The following is a 20,532-nucleotide window of genomic DNA, read 5'->3' as shown; positions in this document are numbered from 1 at the left end:
TGCGTAAGCGTGGTTCACATTCCCTGTAACTGACTAAATGGGGATGTACAAGTGCTGCTTTTGTCGGGGGTGGAATCAGTTCACAGTCACCGGCGCTCGGGGGAAGTCAGTCTCGGGAGGGAGGGAACGTACCACAAAGAAGGTGTGTGTGCTCCTCCTAAGGGAACCAGCGAAGAGCCCCCTGCTGGTGTGCGATCAATGGGTAAAGACCTCATCCTTAGATCCTAATGCCCTTTTACAGTCGCCCACTTGCAAGACAGAATCGTGTAATTCCGAGAAGCGCGGGATCCCTGGCAGTCGCATTGCTCCGTGTTGGGGCGGGAGGGACTCGGAGCTGCTGCGGGGCGGTGTGCTGCGGGGTGGAGCGCCCCGGGGCGCCGGGGAGGCGGAGCCGCGGCTGAGGCTGCGCGACGGGCACGCGCGGCGATTCCGGTTCGGCGGCGGTGCTCCCCGCTGCCCTCGGGCGCAGGTCGGTTCCCCTCCGGACTCCCTAGCGGCAGCGTGTCTGTGGGCCCCGGAGCCCCACCCGGGCAGCCGGCCGCGGGCCTCGTGGGCAGCCGCTCAGCCACGAGGGTTACCCTTCCGCCTGCCTGACCCTGGGACGCCCCGCTCCGGAGCCAGGCAGGACCGCACACGTGGTCTCCGCTGGGGGCTCTGGACCGGAGATCGCGCTCCGGTGCCCTCCGCGGGCCCCCAGTGCGGAGGTGCGTGTGCCCAAGGCGGAGGATTTGGAGGATCTGTGGAGGACCCGTGGAGGATTGCTTCATTTGGATTTGCCCTGCTAGTTCCTCTTGGGACAGCTTTCGGTCTATCACCGGAAGTCGCCAAAGAGTGACTGAGAGGCCGGTGGGCTGGGATCTCCTTATCCCAAACCATGAAGTGGATGGGTCGAGGGGTTGCGTTTGGGTCACTTTCTTAGAGGAAACTGTCGAAACGCCTTGTATTGGCGCACATTTCACTTTTTGCTGTGAAGGTAGATTTTCCTAACACCATCTTTGTGTGATTTAGCTGTCCACAGGGAATCAAACTGTGGAATGAGAGGATGAAACTAATCCTTTCTTTTGCACTGTTAGGGGTTGCCATAAACACCATTTGTTAAAAAGCATAATTATGTTGGGAAAGTGCCTGATGAGACAATTAAGCTACATAAACACACTGAAAACAAATGAAAACCAGAAGACGCCCACAACCCTTGTGTAAAGCAAGTTTTTGTTTACACAGAAAGGGGAGAGGTCTGAGCTGCTCGATTACAACAATGTTATTAATGTCTAGAAGAACCTAATGATCCTATTTTTATGAATTTGCATTGGTGAGCTGATGGTCAAAATATGAAAATCTGCCTGCAAACTTCAACTAACTTCGAAGTGCTGCATCCTTCTAGGTTAAGATGATTAGGCCAACAATCTTAGTGAACAGAAAACAGCACATTTATTTGTGGAGAGATCATTATTTGTACCAGAGCTCTTTTGTTTTAAATTTGTTTTGTTTGTTTCAGGGTTGAACACCATTCTCTGGAGTGTTGTCACATGGAGACATTTCCAGGACATAAAATGACCCTCATCAAAAATTTGTCGGATGAATTCGTGAAGGCTGCATTAACTTTTAGTTTTGATATTTAAAAGAGGCCAACGTTATGATGACCAGATATTGAAAAGAGGAATTGTTTTCTTATATTTTGAGGTGTTTTAATTCCTTTAGATCATAATGTCGTTGTTTGAGGTGTGAAAAGATTAGTTGACAAATGCCATTCTAGAGTCAATGCAACCTCTAAAACTTGTGTAATTGAGCCATTTTCAACAAAAGATCAATCACATTTTTGGCATTGTTGAGTCACATGTACCAGAATCTGCATCATCTTTTGGTTCAAAGTACAGTCCTGTGAAAAAATTTTAAACTGATGTAGAAACTTTGGAGGTCAAAGAACAAGGAGGAATTTAGTTAATCAAATAGTTGTCATTCATAGAGCCCAAATGGGCCTCTTGACTGTATAATGTCCATGGCCTGACCTGTGGATATGCGCTTTGTTTTTCTTCAACAGGAACAGTTTTTACAAAAATTGTCATATTAAAAAATACTAGTCTTCCTCATTCCCCTTTTCTGCATTTCCCTAGTAAATCTAGATTTTCTAGTTTTATAAAAGGATCCTGCCTATTTGTTAAATATTACAGACCTGGAAAAAAGGGATAAGCTAAGGAAGATCATGCCTAAATGAAATAACCTACTTGAATGAGAAAGTTTCCTTTATATAACAGAGTCCAGACTAATTTGCCAGGCATTTACAGGGTTGTTACTATGTTCATATGTTCATAATTGTGTGACCATGTTCATATGAATGATGCACATGGGATTCTGAAAATTTTTTCTTTAAATGTTTTCTAGGAATGTGAAATAGTGAAGTGTTCACATTCTGACTGCCAGGTTTCTAAAAAGATGTGATTTTTATGGTTAATGAACATGAAAATATGAATGAGGTCTAGAGACTGAAATAAAGGATTTTTTTTTTTTTTTTAATTCCAGAAAAATCATGTCCTCCTCCAGACTGGGGTCCCGTTTGGCTGTCTGCTTACTAAACATTTCAGAAGCCAGAAGAAAATACATTGTTGAGAACATAGCAAAAGCAGCTCTTGAAAAAAATGGTAGGAACAACAAACAGTTGAAATGGATATTGCAGTGTTTCGATGATAGTCATTTTTGTACTCAACATCTACTTTCTTTCTAGAATTCTGCCTTTGGTCTTGAGCTGTTACAGCTTCCTCTGAAGTAACTGCAGGCTGCTGAGATAAATCACTTACTCAGATGTGCACAGATATTCTTTTTAAATGTCTGCATACATTCAGGAATGTACCTCTACGTTTGCATGATTCTCTGAGATGTGAATTGTTCAGGACAGATTTACATAAAAGCTTAATGCTTCTTTCATGGACCTTTTATTTGATCATTAATAAAATAACATAGTAATACATTATGATTTTTATTTAGCAGATTAAATAGAAAATAAACTGGCCAAACATGAACCACCTTCAAAGCACTCCTGCCAGCAGAGCCTTACAGTATTATTATTTCCAATCCATTCTCTGGGAAAAAAAAAAAAAAACTATTAGGCAGTTGTCTTTAAGTGATGCAAATAAGGTCACTCAGAAATTTGGTGATAGAAGACTCTGCTGGACATGGTGGCCTATAATCCCAGCAGTTTGAGAAGCTGAGGCAGGAGAATCTTGTGTTCAAAATCAGGCTCAGCAACCTAGTGAGGCCCTAAGCAACTCAATATGAGACCCTGTCTCCAAATAAAATACAAAAAAGAGCTGGGGATGTGGTTCAGTGGTTAAGTGCCCCTGGATTCAATCCCTGGTACAAATAAATAAATAACCTCAAAATAAACATAGAAACAAGCCTTCATACTTCCTAGGACCATATTACTATGAGAGATACTGCTATGTTTTTTTTTTCCACCCTTCATAAAATGTTCATGTGATGACACATGATTTAGATACCATTTATTTTTGCTTTTACATATAAGCCATGGTATTTACAAACTTACAATTATTTAAATATAAATGCTTTTTTTTACTAAGTCAGTAGCCTTTTGGCAACAGGTGAGCATTAGGGTCACAGTCCTAAAGCATTTGCAACAGTACATTTTGATTTATGATTGTCATTTTTGATGTGGTTTTCATGAGAAAGAAGTGTTTCTCTCCAACCCATCCGTAACTAGGAGCACATTTAAGTTACTGTCTTACAACTTTGAGGAGCTGGAAATGTCTCTGAAAATTCCTGATAATTGCTGATTTAAAAACCCCTTTGGAGTCTGTGTGCAGCTGTTTTTTGCACGCTCTTTGTGGGAAAGAGCCAGCTTAGGCTCTTCATTGTCAGAAACAGTACATCTAATGGGAGTGGGTTACCTGTGTCTGTGATTGAGTGAATGTAAGAGACATTTGTGGAAGCACACACTGATGGATGCCTGGGTCTCAACTCGAAGTTTTTATCAGCTTATTAGTGGCAGCCGCTCAAATGGAATTATAGCTATTATACTCCATTACAAATCCCAAACAATTTACTTCCGCTGAGATTCATACTGACAGCTCCTCCTGCCAGCACTCATTTTTTTCCCTATATGCGTGCTTAAGAAATTGCAGGAGAGAGTGTTTCATTCTTTCAGCATTTGATTCAATTGAATCATATGAAACTGAGAATAAAAGCCTTTCAGAAGATGATTTAGGATGAGAAAAAAAAATAAATCATTTCTTTTTTTTTTTCCAGGAGCTAAAGTATGTTGAAAAACTAGATAAAATAGGAGATTGCATGATTTTGTTCTTGTCTCATCTTTTATAGTTTAAAAAATGCAGGGCAGGTAGCACTAGTTAAGAAAGTCAACCTGTTGTTTTACAAATAATTTAAAGGCATTTACTTTTAAGCGAGTGGAATAAAACTATATAAACTTTATTTTTTTTCTCATTAAGCAATGTGAGCACATTTAAATGACCCAAAAAGGTCTTAGGTAAAGGAACCTGAGTTATAAATTTTAGACCTACACCAGGGCAGGGTTCTCTATAGGTGCTTGTTTGACTCTAAGTAAGTGACATATGTTTATCTTCTCATGCTATTAAAATTAATAGTGTAGGGCTGCTGTAAGCTGTAGTTCCTGGGTGTAACTTCTTTTTCCTTTTCTCTGAAAAGATTAGTTGTTAAGCTGCCAGGAGACAGGGGGACAAGGTATAATAGCATAGCTAAAGGTTTAATTACTGCCTAAAAACTTTTGTCCTTCACTTTGAATTTGCTTTTGTAGGCTTTAGGGGGAGTTTTAAGGAGCCTAGGCCAGGCTTGTAAACTTCAAAAATAACTTGAATTTATGTATGGCTGCCATGGCAGCTTTCTCCTCCAGGTTACACATTCAAGTGAGTCATAAGCCACCAAAAGCTGGAAGTCATTAACATCTGAAAGCTGTTGGTGGCCTCTAGAAAGGAGATGGTGGAGTCAGAACAGATTCTAATGGACAGGTGTATGCACACTAGAGACCTCTGATCTATGAATTAATTGGCCTGTCACTAGTTTTTCCATGTTTCACAACTTGATCAGACAATTTGGTTTCTGTATTTTGGAAGGAAATATTGACAAGGCCTAGAAGATAAGCTTGATAAGGGGAAAATTTAGAATGATATAATTTTACCATTGATTGAAGGGAATATCTTCTTAGATGAGTTAAGAAAACTTCTGCAAATTCATTTAACAAGTCCAAGCAAATGTCTCTCAGACATCAAACACTTATGTCTGAGCTTAACCGTCTGGTTATACTGTAAGATGCTGTAAGAAGTAGACATCACTACTCATGATTTCATTCTTAAGAGTGTCTCAAAGCTCCCATCCCAGATTTTTTTCCACCAGACTAAATTTAATTATATCAGAAGAATATAAGTATGAAGATTCATTATAGAAAAAAATTATGCATTTTTTTGACATTATCTTTACAGGGCGAAAACATCCTGAAGTATCAGTGCTCAATATATTTTCTGATCAAGACTACAACAGATCAGTTATTACAATTGCAGCTTCTGTTGATAAGTTGGGTAAGAGTTTAATTTGTTTTTACATATTTATCTTTTTTGGTGAAGGGTAGGCTTCAGGTGTCTTCCTTAATTACTGATTTCCTGTGTAAATTTGCATACTTCCTTCCATTCAGTGAGGCTTCTACCCCCAATTTTCATTTTATCCTTTCTTTGAGTACATCTCGAAAACTTTCTGTTTCTGCTTTATTACAGTGGACCTTTTGGCCTAAGATTTAGTAACATCCTTTTGCTGAAGATGATCACCTGTCTTTTGTGGTTAATACATTCAGGGTTTAACTTACGTAGTAATAGTTTTAAAGTCAGCCTGATGTCACTCAAGTTGACACCAATGGAATGAAATATACTAAGCAGTTGTGTTTTGGGTTGGTAGCCTGAAATCTTTAGTTGAACCATAGGTTGAAACAAAATGGGCTCCATGTCTCATAGGGATAGTGTAGGGTTTGGTAGGACAACTTTTTGAATTTGAAGAATCACAATTGTGAACAAAAGTTCATGTTATTTATTTATTTTTCTTTGTGTGTGTGTGTGTGTGTGTGTGGTGCTGGGGATTGAACCCAGTGTCTTGTGCATACAGGACAAGCACTCTATCAACCAAGCTATATCCCCAGCCCACATGTTATATTAATATTGCCTGGTAAAGGACCCACAATATTTTCAAATAAACTTATCTTCAACTTGGAAGATTGTCTTCTTTCAAAAGTATGTTTTCTTGAAGTTTGAAGAGCTAACCACTAACTTCCTGCAAGCATAAAACTGATTATCTTGACTGTTACATAACATAAGATGTAAAATCTTCATTTTTCTCAGTGGAAATGATCATATTGTACTGCTAATGGAAACTCAGAATAATAAAAAAAACTCTCAGGTGTCTATAATATGTATTAGATATAATAATTCAATTAATTACTAGATAAGAACAAAACTGTGCTTCTAAAGTTTTATGAATTTTTTTCTATATTTTAATATAATTACTTAAAAATCATTCTGGAAATTAAAAGGAATTTTATCAGATTAATTGAAGAAAATAAAAGTTACCTACTATAAGAAAGTAACAATTGTTTAAGACCAATAAACATTGCATAATTCTTCAGCTTTTGGGAAGAAATATGAAGGTATATGATGGTTGGGAGGTGGGGTGAGGGGAAATGTTGAATCTTTTATTTTTCAGTTATTTATTTTGATGGAAAACAAACCTTTAGTACAGATTACAAAAGAACAGCTAGTGGAACAATAAAATCATAACTTCTTCTTTAGAAACAATTGAGAGTTTAATGATTTTTTTTTTTTACAATTTCACATTTTTAGGCAGTTGTGTTCTGGCTGCCTGTTTGGAGGCCTTCCGAGCCATAGACATGGAGGTTCAAGAGGGAGTCCACCCTTGCCTGGGAGCAGTGGACCTGATCCCCATTTACCCTCTCTCTGATGTTGGAGTGGACGAGTGTGGAGCTGTAGCCAGAAGTAAGAGAAAGTTTTGGGTTATTATTCCTGTTGGAAACTGTTTTTACAAACCCAAATAGTCTGTGACAATGAAAAGCTAATCACTTCTCAACTCCCTGGGAAAAGTCAGCCTTGAAGAATTATGTCAACAAGTGTTAGGGTGCAGTGGCACACTGTCTTTGTGACTCAACCTTCCACTTTCCATGCCATGACATTAGGGATCAGTAGCTGCTGTGGGATGTAGCAAAGAAAAAAAATCAATAATTTTGTTTCTTACAAATTCACAGTAGATTGTGAGGAAACAATAGTCGTTTCTAATGAGTTTCTTTGACTCTCAGGACAAAATGATGGCTTGTTTTGCCCATCTGTGTCCTATTTTCTTGAGCAGGGGTAATGGTGAGGTTGAAAAACCACTTAAATGTAAACTACTACCCCTTTTCCCTCTGATTCCCCCCTCCTCCTTTTTCCCCTATGCACAACTTTCTCTTAAGATTTTCTGTAGAGCTGATCTGTCATGTGCCTGATTTCAACCCTAGGGCCAAGTTTAATTTGGAAAATGTGAGCTGTGTCACTTGAGGTGCTTTTGAATTCGGCAAATTGGGAGAAAAGAAAGACCTTTTGCCTGGACTCTCTCGCTGCACCGTGGTTAATTACGAGATGCAGAGGCTCATAACCTTTGGGGAAAAGCCCGCCTAAGGATAATTGCATTCTTCTCTGTATGACCTCAAAAATCCCTCTATGATGTTTTCTCATTTTTATTTAATAGTAAATTGTCTAACATTTGGGATGTCGATTTGGACTTCAGCTGAGCTACATCAAATCCCAGAAATAGGAAAGGAGACTTGTTTCCAAAGGGACAACCTCACTGTGGTGCTGTTTTTTAATGTGACCTGACAGCTAAGCAGTGATTTTCCCAAGCAAATCTTGGCCCCAAATTTGCTTTACTTTTGATCCAAGAAAGAGTTAAAATTCAGCATGGAAGAAAATATGTTTCACACAGAAACGAAGAGCTTAGAATTGTCCAGACCAGAATAATGATTTTAATTGTCTTCAAAACAATTATAGGCAATTACATTAACTCTCAAATTAGCTAGTACATGAAGTTCTTCCTTACATCAGGACTAGTCCCCCCTTCCCCCCAGATGTTTCTGCTGTGTGTAGGAGACGGTGGAGAACCAGAGGGTCTGGACACAGTATTTCTCCCTTCCCTTGCCCTTTTGCTTCATTGGCAGCTACTGTACCTCATGATTTAAACATGGACATTTCTAATTAAATGAGAGCTCAGCTGCATTCTTGAACTAATTTATAACATTTGATTTGAAATGTAATAGCTTCAATCTTCATCTGATTAAAAACAGTCATATACTGTACATGGTTACTATTTTGATGCTCCAACATGCAGTTTTTATTTTTACTTTCCCCCTTCTACACAGCTGTTCATCTAATATCATCCAAATTTTTTTAAGTTTTTTTTTTTTCTATAACTGCATGCTCAGGCATTCTTATGAGGCAGAACTATTCACATTCTAGGATCCTGCTGTTTTCAGAACAGTGAGGGGATGTTTTTCACTAGAGTAACCCATTTCCAGGGAAACCAACTTTCAGATAATTTAGTTAACTTTCTTTGGGACAAAGCACAGCACAGGACATTCTGGTGGCATGAAAAACAGTTAATATTTATGTGTGCCTCACATATACTTTGTATGCAGAAATTCTGCTGTGAGCCTACTTATACCTTAACAAAGGGTTTCTTAAATTAGGTCCAAAATTGGGGTGAAATGAACTTATATATTCTATTAACATTATTTGTAAGTTTTTATGCTTGTGCTTTTGTGTGTGCATAACAGAAACACACACATAATTTTGCATAAAATGTTTTGTTGGAGAACTTGTAGAATAAAGGGAAAAGCAATGCAAAAGTGAATTCAAAGATGTGCAGACTTCAGTGTAACTGTCCAGAGCTTAAAGAGAGTGGAGTATGGGAAAGACCTTGGAAATGTTAAGAAATGAGGCTCAAGAAGCCACGTTATGAAGCTTTGGAGGCCAGGTTGAAGAGTTCACACTTGACCTAAAGGAAGTGGGAGCTATGGCAGTATTTTCAGCAAGGAAATGGTCTGATTGACTTTGAATTTAGAAAGATCATCTTGCCTGCATGATAGAAAGATGAATATGATTGAAAATGGCAGAGTAGAGAAGCAGGTGGACCAGTTTGGGAGGATGATACTGGCTTAAGCTAATAGAGAATAAGCAGACCCATAGGAGGTTGGAGGATAGGAAAGAAAGGAGTAGTACAATGGTGTCATCCCTCCCTTACAAACAGTACAAGAATGGGAACTTAAATAACATGATACACATCTTGCATGCTGTCATTTGGCTATGGATTTACAGTTTAAAACCCAGATTAAATGTATGTATTATATATTTTATATGTATGTATATACATATATAAAGGGAGGGTCTATATTTATTTAAAGCTTATAGATTTTTTTCCAATATTTTGGACTTTGATTTTCATTTTCTATAAAAACCCACAATTCAATCTATTAGGTTATATCTAATGTTGATCTCTATGTCTCTAAAATTTTCCTCTCCTCCTGCTCTCTTTCCCTTTATTTTCTTTCTTCCCTCCCTTTCCTGATTTTTTAAAAATCAAAATTATACATGTGGCTAAAAATAAAATATTTTATAGGGTTTATTTAAAAAACTCTTAAGTACCTCCCCTATTCCCTACCCACATCACTTCAGTTTCCTTCTCTCAGAGCCAAGTATTTTCAACTCTTTATCTTATTATTGAATATTAAAGTCCATATGTCTTAATATCATACTTAAATTGGTACTTCTTGGTTTTTCTTTTTTATGCTTACTATTGACTTCTCACTGAAGATGATGAGAATTTAGTGTCCTCTAACTCTCCCCTCCTCTCCCCTACACACACACACACACACACACACACACACACACACACACACATACACACACATTTCCTAATCTTCTCTCCTCTTTGTATATCAAAATTTGGATTAATATTTAGTGTAAACCTTATTCACAATGAATTGTGTATACTTTTATTATTATTTTACCCTTTTTGCATAACTTTCTTTTTGCTGGAGTTGATCATTATCATTTTGATGATTTGTTTACTTGGTATTTTATATGCAGTCATGCACTGTATAATGATGTTTCAGTCAATGACAGACTGCAGAAACAGTGCTGTGTATGTGCCCTATAGTCTTAAGTGTTACTAGGCTATGCCACTTAGATTTGTATAAATAATACATCTAATGATGCATATCTCAGAATATATCCCCAACAAGCAATACATGGCTATACTTGTCACTGGTTCAACCCCAAATTCTCTGTCAATAAATATATTTCTCCATGCATTCAGATAGAGCAGTCCTATCAATTTCATCTTCTTAAATATCTTGTAGAACTCTCTGACTTGTTCTAATTAGGACCAGTTGCCCTCAGTGCTTTAAGAATACTATCATTATGGTATCTCCCTTTGCCTTTCTCCGTGTTAGATACCCTGATTCCTGAGTGTGAATCACATTTTTTCCCTCTTGTTTCTTTCTTAGTTTATGCCCCTTCTAACACTCCCCCCCATTATATCTTCTATTTGCTTTGCAGAAAAAAATGTGAGTATTCAAAAGTACACTTTTGAGATCTTGCATGTTTGAAATGCCAGTATTCTATCATCACACTTTATTGTTTGGCTAGGTAAAGAATTCTTATTAGAATAACTTTATTTTGGAGACATTGTGTCAATGAGTTCTTATTTCTATGTTGCTGATGAGTCTTCTGAAATCTTTAGGATTCCTGATCCTTTGTATGTGACCTAGCATTTGTCTCGAAACTTATGAGATTTTGTTCCACGTGTTCTGAAATTTCTGTGATGTACCTTTGTGTTGGTCATTTTTCATTCATTATGCTGGATACTTAGCAGACCCTTTTTATCCTTGAAACTGGTTCTCTAATGCTGGACAATTTTCTTAAATTATCTCATTGATGATTTCTTTTCTCAGTAATTTCTGGAAGCCCTATTATATTTATTTTGTAATTTTTATTTGTTCTTTTTAGTTATACACAACTTGAAGAATGTATTTTTACATATCATATGTACATGGACTGTAATTTCCCATTTTTGTGGTTGTACATGATGTGAAATTACATTGGTTGTACATACATAGGAAAGTTACGTCTGATTCATTCTACTGTCTTTACTATTCCAAGCCCCTCTCCGTTCCTTTCATTCCCTTTTGTCTAATCCACTAAATTTCTATTCTTCCCTCTGCACATAACCTCACCCCCCCGACCCGAGCACCTTTTATGGTGAGTTAGCATCCACGTATCAGAGAGAACATTCAGCCTTGATTTTGGGGGATAGGAAGCCCTTTTTTATAGTAGAATTTTTCTACTAACCAACATTTCTTTTATTTTCTCTTATTTTATATCTGTTTATATTTTTGCTAAACTTTCTGGTGTATTTCCTTTACTTTATTTCTCAAGCCTTCAATAAGTTTTTCATTTCTTCTATATTAATTTCCATGAGCACTTATTTATTCTCTGAATGTCCCATTTAGTTTGTTAATATAAGTCCTGGCCTTATCTCACGCATACATTAACAAAGGATAATTTGGGCATTTTTTTCTTGTGTAGTGTCAGTAGTCCCCCAACCCCAATGTACTTGTTTTTCTTCTGTTTTCCTTAGTTGTCTTTTGATCCCTCTTAGTATTTGAAGGTACTCTGAGTGAACACCAAAAGACTAAGTGTATACTTTTAGTATGTATATTGGGTTTTAGGTGTAGGGTGAGCCAGCTGGATTGTTTCTCTGGGGAACTCCCATGCAAGTGTTATTTTGGTCTTTCTCCTGGGCTGTTGAAATTCCCTACAGAAGGATCTTCTAGTCTTTAGTCCAGAGTGTAGAGGAGCAGCCAGTGTCCTGAAAGAAGACCCCAAAGTTCTTAGCTTTGTAAATGTCTCCTAATTCCTCGCTTTTCATGAATCACATGTGCCCTCTACTGTGCCCCATACTTCCCAGCCAGACATCTTGTGGTTTCACCTCTTTGGGACGAGTTAAGGCAGCTGCCTGTGTGAAGCTTGGGTGGGACCTAACTGCCCTTAAACACACTTCGTCTTACAAGTTCTGTTTCCAGGTGTTCGTCATGTAAGTCAGGTTGTTTCTCTGTTGTCTCTTTTGCTGCCTGAGTTCTGCTAAGTCATCTACCACTCATTTATTCTTTCCAGCTTCCAATGCTATTGCCTCCTCTTTCATTTTCTGTTTGAGTAAATGCTTTAAACATAAGTGTCTTTACTATCTTTTTCTTGGTGGTTTTGGTAGAAATGAAAGAAACATATGGATGTACACTTCCATCTTTGTCTGAAGTTTTTACTTTTTTAATTCTTGGTGATTTTAATTATGAATTTGGAATCATTGATAAATGTTCAGGAACACTCTTTTAACTTTTACTCAGCTTTGAAGGTATTTTGTCTGGATTTCTGGACTTCTCTAAGTTTGGTATAATTCTCCATGTGGTTTTCTCTGGACTTCCATGCTTCCTTTACTCACTGTTCCACATGCAGGAGCCAGTGTCTCTGTCACACGACCCTTTTGCCTGCAAATCAACTTTCATGAAGAAGCTTGAGTGTTAGAAGGGAGGTGTTAGGCCAAAGGTGTTTAGGCAAATTCTCCCTGTGATTTCCTAGTGAAAATGTGCCTACCTCCTGTGTAGGCTCAGAATGTTCAGCTTAAAAAGTCTGAACCATAGCTATGAGTTTTATAAATGATGGGGGAGTAGTTTTTAATGTCATTAATGTTATTGATCAAATGAAATGATGTTTCTGCCCTCCATATAAATTGAGGTTATTATTTAGGAGATGGGAAAGATCAAGTGCTAGTTAAAGTTATACAAGTGAAAAAATAGCTCTTGTGTGTTTGATTTTTACTTTTTATTTCATTTCAAATATATAAAACATTAATGAATTTGATTATAATTATCAGCCTCGTAGATTTTTTTGAGTATTTTTATGACTTAGAGGACATGTGCCATGACAGATTCACAGAGTGTCAACACTTGTATGGTAGTCTTGAGACCCTTTGATTACCTCATTACAGATTGTCAAAACATGGGCTGATCTGGCAAATCAGGAGCAACTTTTCACTTCAAGAATTTTCTCCTCTGATTCTCCAGTTGCTATGGAGATTGTCTCATAAAACAGCATTGAATTTGTTTGAGATTAGTCAATTTAGGTGCTGGATTCTGGTATAGTTTTAGCACCATCGACACTGCTACACACTTCATTGCCATGGTATAAAAACAATAGTAGATTTTACAGCTATAAATATACTTAGGGCCTAGCATTTAGTTTGAGAATTATAGGATACTGCCACCATATAAAAAGCTGAAAAAAAGAGGTATTGTGCTTTAGCAAAGTACTTAAACCATGAAGATTGATTTCCAGTTCCTTTAGGACATTTCAATCATAAAGGAGAGTTATCAAATTATTCACAAATATGTATTAGTATAGCCTTAGTAAATGTAAGAGGATCATATCTTTCACTGTAAAACAGGTACTAATGAGGAAGGTAAAGGCTAGATGGGAGACTTGGAATGAACTAACCTAATTAATTGTCCCAAACCAAAATACTGGATGAATGCAACTGTACTCAAAAGGGCTACAGTCTTTTCTAATATTGGCTTTGCTGCAATCTGAAGCACCAGCAAGTTAACACTCCATTGAAAAACCCTTGACCCATGGGAGGACTGATCTGGTAGCTAAATGCTCTCCTCTTTTGTCCTTGAGATGGAGAGTTCTGAGGCTCATTTCAGCAGGATCAACTCCCAGTTGCTCCCAGCTGTGATAATATACCATGGGACTAGCTTTTCTTCCTTTCCTATCTCATTCTTCATACTTACTGAATAAGTTTGGCTAAAATAGTGACAAGAATAACTGTCCTATAAGAATCTCCTCATTGGGATGAATAGATGGGATGCAAGAAGTCTTTGTTGATGAACTATACACTTCTTGTAATTGTTATCTAGTCCAAAAGTCACATAAAAACGTTGGGAGCTTCCCCCACAACTTGTGACAAATACTTCACTAGGAAAAGGGTCTCGTGGAATACTCAGAATTATATGATAAGTCACTACGGGAGACATTAAACATTCACCACCTACTGGCAAAGGCACCTTGAGGCACTTAAGATGCAGGGGCCTTAGACTTCTGGTTTTCTATAGGTGCATACAGCACTCACAAATATACTTTATGCAGCTGCTGAGGTATGTTAGAGAATGTGGACCTACTAGGTCTGTAGCAGGTAACTGAATACCAAGCTAACTTTTTAAGCCCAGATCCCCTAATCTTGGAGATACTTTTTTTCCTGAATTCTTTTTTCTTCATACCTCTCCTTCCTAGAATTTATAGAGACTTCCAGCATCAATACCATTTGCATTAGAAAATTCTGAAGCAATGACATAATGTTAATGGTATTGAAGGCCTAGAAGATGAAGAGCATAAACCCAAGTCCTCCACACCCTAATGCAACCATCTACCCATCAACCTGGTCTCTATTGGTGGAGTAAGGGTATGCTTTTCAAAAGACTCAGAATGTGATAATCATAATGACAGCAGCAAATGTTATAATTTTATGATATATAATAACTTTAGAATCATTAAATGTTTTATCATTTATTATGTGACTATTAAAATTACATATAGTAAATAATCCACCTCTAGTTTTACCTAATCAAATATTAGTAAGACAATATCTCAAGATATTACTTATGCTTGTCTTTCCTCCATAGCATATGCATTATCACTTGAGTTGTCTGCTTAATGAGAATGAGGAAGTAGCAATCAGTGATCATGTTTGAATTTCTGACAGTCAAAAACAGAGGCCTTGGGAAAGCAGGGTTTAAGTTTTATATCATGGCAACAGAATTAGACAACAGAGAAAGAGGGAGGTCTCTCACTTGCTACCCCCAGGGAGATTAGAGGACTGGAGTGGGGCTTGAGAACAGGTCATAATAAAGAGTTCACTTGTCTTTTCCTGAATTTGAAACCTGCCATTCAAATTAAGATGGATTGATTAGGTTACAGCTCTCACAGTCCAATCATTTCACCTCTGAGCATTCCTGCATTAACACAGGAGCTTTGGAGGAAGGCCCATACATACCCAGTTTCTCTCTCAGACTCCCCAGCAGGGGATGAAAATTGGGAGGAGAAAGGCTAGTGTTTTAAGTTACTAGGACTGGGGTAAAAAGTATCCCAGACTAGGGGACTTCATAGAAATTTATTGTTTCATAGTTCTGGAGTCTGGGAGTCTGAGATCAGGGTGTAAGAAGTATTGGTTCCTTCTGAGGGCTGAGGAAGGATCTGTTCCATCTTGGCTTGTACATGACTTGCTTCATGTTCACATGGCATTCTTCCTGTATATTATCTGTGTCCAGATTTCTCTTTTTTATGAGGACACCAGTCATATTGGGTTAGGGGCCCAACCTACTCCAGCATGATCTCATCTTAATTAAATACATCTGCAATTACCCTATCCCCAAATCAGGTCACATTCTGAGATTTTAGAGGCTGGGACTTCAACATATGAATTTGGGGGGAAACAGTTCAACTTGCAACAGAGAGCAAAACAAGCTGAACTGTCTCCTTGTAGAAGTAAACATCAATTCCGGATAAGATTTTTCTCTCAAGGGATATTAAAAAAGGTCAGAGTGGAATGCATAGAAATAGGCATTGCCTAAAAATTAGTGGAGAGGAGAGGAGCTACTAGAAGGGAGAGGGCGGGACTTGACTCTTGAGGTAGAGCTGGGTTTGAGAATACTGAGAGATGGTGATTATTGTCTATAGCCAGTGGCATTGGCCAGGAAGATGCTTAGGAGCCAAGCACACACAAGGAAAACAAACTCATGTGAGCCATATGCTTGCTATTTGGGGGAGCGCAGAATGAGTGGAAAAGTCAAATTAACTCTTTGCTATAGGCAGTAGGCTTTGGGTTGAGGGCTGTTTATACATTACTGCTATGTTTTTGTTCCAGAACTACCTGGCCCCAGGGTGCTGTTAAACCCAAGGAAGACACAGCTAGGATTGCACAGAGTGCATTTATTGGGGGACTTACTAACACAGTGTGGTCCTAAACAGCAGCAAGTACAAGTTGATTCCCACAATTTGTGTTAGAAGGAGGGGCATGTATATTGGTTAGTTTTCCATTAAGACAGCAGCGGAACAAAGAATAGTCACAACTGTATATTTATTAGAGTTGCATTGAAATTTTCTAAATTCTTTTAAAACATTTTAAGTACTGTAAGTAAGGTTAAAATTTACCTCTGATCACCATCTCATCCCTAGTTTCCTGAATAGGCCCCTGCCAAGTTATAGTATATAGTATCCTTCAATCAAGAATTTTCCCATGCTTTTACTTGCTTATCTGTGTACAGTTGTCCCTCATTATCTACTGGAGATTGGTTCCAGAACCTCTTGGTGGATACCAATATCTGCAGATGCTCTATTCCATGTCTTCGTCCAAGCCTGGTTTATTTTAAGCTGATATCAAAGAGTCAGGCACCTTCCTGGTGCCAGGGTCTGATTGTCAAGTTCTACCTACCACTCTAATAGTTTTGTCAATTTATAGTGTGCAGGGAAATTGTGCAGGAAAACACTAACTAGAGTTACTCTGGGACATTCATGGTTGTTGCCACTCAGGATGCTTGCAGTCATGCCAAGCTGAATGCATACAGTTTTCCATCAGAGAGAGTTCTGGTCATCCCCAAGGCTCTGCCATGTTCTGCCTGAACTATTCTTTGAGGTGGCTTTTCTATAATCCCCCAAAGAAAGCAAGAGATTATTAATGGGGAAAGCAATATTAGGAAGTGACAGGCCTGATACCATTCCCACCCACCCCTTATATATAAATGGATACCTGCCTGTAAATTTCTGATCATCCTGAATTAACCAATGATATCATATTGAGTATCTAGACAGGAAAGCCAAATGGTAAGAAGGTAAAATAAGAATTTAGGGAGTGAACAACATGAGTTCAAATCCTTTATTTGTCAACTGGCTTTAGCAAATTTTTTAAGTCTCTTTTACAGTCTTTTTTATTTTTTTGTATCTATAAAATGGGAGAATGATAAGATCCTATGAGAATGGTTATAAGAAATGACTATATTTAAGACCTCTGTGGTACTCCATCATTATTTTCAGTGATCCTGTATGGCCTATGGAGAGGAGTGCTGAACAGTTGGGGCCCAAGCTATTCCCTTTCACCATAAAGACTGGTGGGGGGGATCCCTGTCTGTTTTATGTATCAATATTCCAAATAAGGTTCATTTTGAGAAAAGAGATTACAAGTCAAGATGTTAAAAACCACTTGAGCAGGAGGTGTCCAGAGTGCTTTCAGCTTTAAAATTCTGAGTTTTGTAGCAAATAGATTATCCCATATCAGTTCTTATTTGCAAAATGATATTCAGCATCTATCTCAGAGAAGATAAATGGAGAGCTGTTTGTGAATATCCATACAGTATAAGAGTGCTTGTTATGCTTCTGTTTCCCATAGGAAATGCTTTTGTGACTCAGAGAAGTATAATAGAATATCCTCCCACAACAAAGCAGGGGCCATGAAATCTGTACATGAAATAATTAGACCATAGAACAAATTAAAATAAGTTACTGAGTACAGTATAAATTAAATAAGTCATTCAGGAAAATGCCATTCTCTAAATAAATGATACCTTACCAGAAAGTAGTAAAAACATCAGCATTATGTCCTATAAATAATAAGCTTCCTAGAAAAAATACTGTGTATGTATATATGTATATACATATATAAACATATATATACACATACATATATAATATGCTATGTATATATGTATATATATACATATATATATATAATATGCTCCAAAGTCTTAATATACCATTTACTTTTATGAATACCTTTATCTATATCAATATCTCCATGAAAGTATATTGGATGTTAGGAGTTGGGACACATAATTCTTCTCTTTATAATGAAGACAGAGGATAGTTCCCAGTTTTTCATTCGAATTCACCTCTGATTACCACTCTCATTCCTAGTTTCCTGAATCAGCACTTGCCAAGTTATAGTGTAAGTATAGTATCCCTCAATCCAGAATTTTCCCCAGGCTTTTACTGGCTTATCTATGTACAGTTGTCCCTTATTATCTACTGGGGATTGGTTCCAGAACCCCTTGTAGATAACAAAATCTGCATATGCTCTCTTCTGTTATATAACAGGGCATAGTATTTGCATATAACCGATGGACATCCTCCTATATATTTCAGTTTATCTCTAGATTACTTATAGCACCAAGTACAAAACAAATGCTATGTAAATAGTTACTGTATTGTTTAGGGAATGACAAGGAGAAAAGTTTGTGTATGTTCAATACAGATGCAGTTTTTATCCATGGTTGGTTGAAACTGCAGATACAGAATATATTTCCAATATGGAGGGCTTACCATATACCCATAAATCCTACATAGAATTGCTTGTGTATATTTATATTACAAATGGTATCAGACTATACATTTTTCATTCAGTAAGAATCTTGGAAATCTATCCATAGAATTACATATAGATCTAGCTCATTCCTTTTAACTGCTGTATAGTTATCATAGTATGAATATATCACATTCAGATTGTTTCCCATTTTTCCTGGTACCAATAATGCAGCAATGAATATACATGAATAGCCTCTTGTGCATAAATGCAAGACTTTTGCTAGAGCAGATACAAAGGAATGAAATTGGTAGATTTAAACATTTAAAAATATTTTTTAACATGAAGATCAATCAAGTGCTTATCCTGACCTCATTACTATAATAGATGATACATTTTTTCTTTGCATTTTATTTTTTATGGCCATGCCAATAATAAATGGACAATTCAGAGATGCAAGCATTTTGAATCATAAATGTTGCTATCAGTACATCATTATATCTAACCTCATTTGTCTTTTTGAAATGATTCATGACAAAGTAAACAGTAGCATCCAGTGATGTGCAATAGAGTTCTGCTTCCCCCTTAAGTGATTTTCTGCTACTTCAAGAAAGAACAGGCAACAGAATGTGTCAGTCGAAATGCAATTTAGGAATTGCACTTGATCTCATATTTCAGCCTAATGTTTCTGCTCTTTCATCGTAAAGATCAGCTGCATTTTATATTTTTCCAGTCCTTTAGAATAACATCCAGTTCTAGTCAGCATGTTTAATGTACTTCTCAGTGATGTTCTAGCACAATAAATTTTTGTATCTCGTGCATGTGTACATATGGTAAAAATTTCTTCAAGTTCTAGCGATGTGGGGGAGGAATATTGTGGTTGCTTTGTTAATGCAGTGTTTGTGTTGGAGCGGGTACGGCCCCGCGCTTTAACTCTCAGCACTGGGCGTAATGAGATGGCTTTGATGGTGGTGTAAAAGTCTAGTGGGATGGTCACAGCTTCACACTTCAAAGCCGAGCATATGGGGTGAATACTGGTTAGCTTTGTAGTCTTTGGGGATGGTTGGGAGACAATTCTTAACAGCTCTGTTTAATGAAGACATTGGAAAAGAAATGTTCTATCTTTAAAATAATTTTGAATTGCAAAGAGAAATTTTCACCACCCCCCTTCCATAGACTAAACTAAGAATAATTTTTCCTAGTCTGCACTTAATTAGACAGTGTAGCATCACTGCTATACTGTATTTTCAAATGCCACTCTTTTTAAACTACTATAGCAAGATTAATCGGCCAGTTTTATTTTAGGTATGTGTATGGATTTAGGCAAAAACTTTTTAGGGCTATCTGTTTTACCATCTGAGAGATTTTTTATCACTTCTGAAAGAGAATTTCCCCCCCTTCTCATTAAAAAATACATAAATAAAAAATCAACTAAACAAAAAACTTGGCTATATTAAGAGAGCTATACTAAAACTAGAGGATGCTTATAAGATTTCAAGTCTAGCACCCAGTTTAATTTTTAGATTTTGTGCTTTTTTTTTCCCCTCTACTTGATTTGAGTCTGAGGTGCAAGAGGTTGGAAAATACTCTTATGTGCTTATGAAGATTTGATACTTTTTTCGAGGATCACTGGAGTTCTGTTTAAGAATAATAATGACAAACCACATATTCATGCATCAGATCTGAGGAAAGAGATTTATTCCTAGAGAAAGCGAGTGACAGACTTGAGGTTTCTTTCAAAGTTGTGCATTTTGGCTGGTATCAAGAATGTTCAAAGACTAAGCGAAGACTAAGCTTATAAGTTATGTTCCTTGAGCTGCTGAATTGCAATTCTGTTTAACAGTTAAATTTCAAGTCTCTTTATACCAGTAGGACTAAAGTGCTACTGAAAGAAACAAAAGCAGAAGGAAAAAGAATAGCATTAAATACCACTATCAATATGAAATGCGTGCTGCTGAAGTATGACAGGCAGGTACATTTAATTAAGCAAATTCTTAACTACTGTCTTCATGTCTTTTTTTTACGATTGCATATTTCAGCCACTTATGTCTGTCATAGACT

The 20,532-nt window shown here is 37.4% G+C and overlaps 1 protein-coding gene across 12 annotated transcripts in view; it reads left to right on the top strand.

The window, feature by feature from the left end:
* The window catches only part of Ftcdnl1 (formiminotransferase cyclodeaminase N-terminal like), a 58,584-nt gene that overhangs the window by 23,448 nt on the left and 14,604 nt on the right, over positions 1-20,532 (top strand). Inside the window, exons 1-4 of one of the 12 annotated variants that reach the window (XM_040294664.2) lie at positions 96-202; positions 2,518-2,636; positions 5,466-5,561; positions 6,867-7,019. In XM_040294664.2, the coding sequence (XP_040150598.1) occupies positions 2,525-2,636; positions 5,466-5,561; positions 6,867-7,019 (361 nt within the window). In that variant the 5' untranslated portion in view covers positions 96-202; positions 2,518-2,524. Of the gene's footprint in view, positions 1-95; positions 203-356; positions 2,637-5,465; positions 5,562-6,866; positions 7,020-20,532 lie in introns of those variants that run through there. The other 11 variants (XM_040294663.2, XM_013365480.4, XM_021720585.3 and 8 more) reach the window with 11 other exon arrangements.

The sequence above is a fragment of the Ictidomys tridecemlineatus genome, chromosome 7 (genome assembly GCF_052094955.1).
Source record: "Ictidomys tridecemlineatus isolate mIctTri1 chromosome 7, mIctTri1.hap1, whole genome shotgun sequence".
Taxonomy (NCBI): Eukaryota; Metazoa; Chordata; class Mammalia; order Rodentia; family Sciuridae; genus Ictidomys; species Ictidomys tridecemlineatus.
Note: the sequence above shows the minus strand (reverse complement) of the source record. Positions and strands in the feature narration are given on the sequence as shown.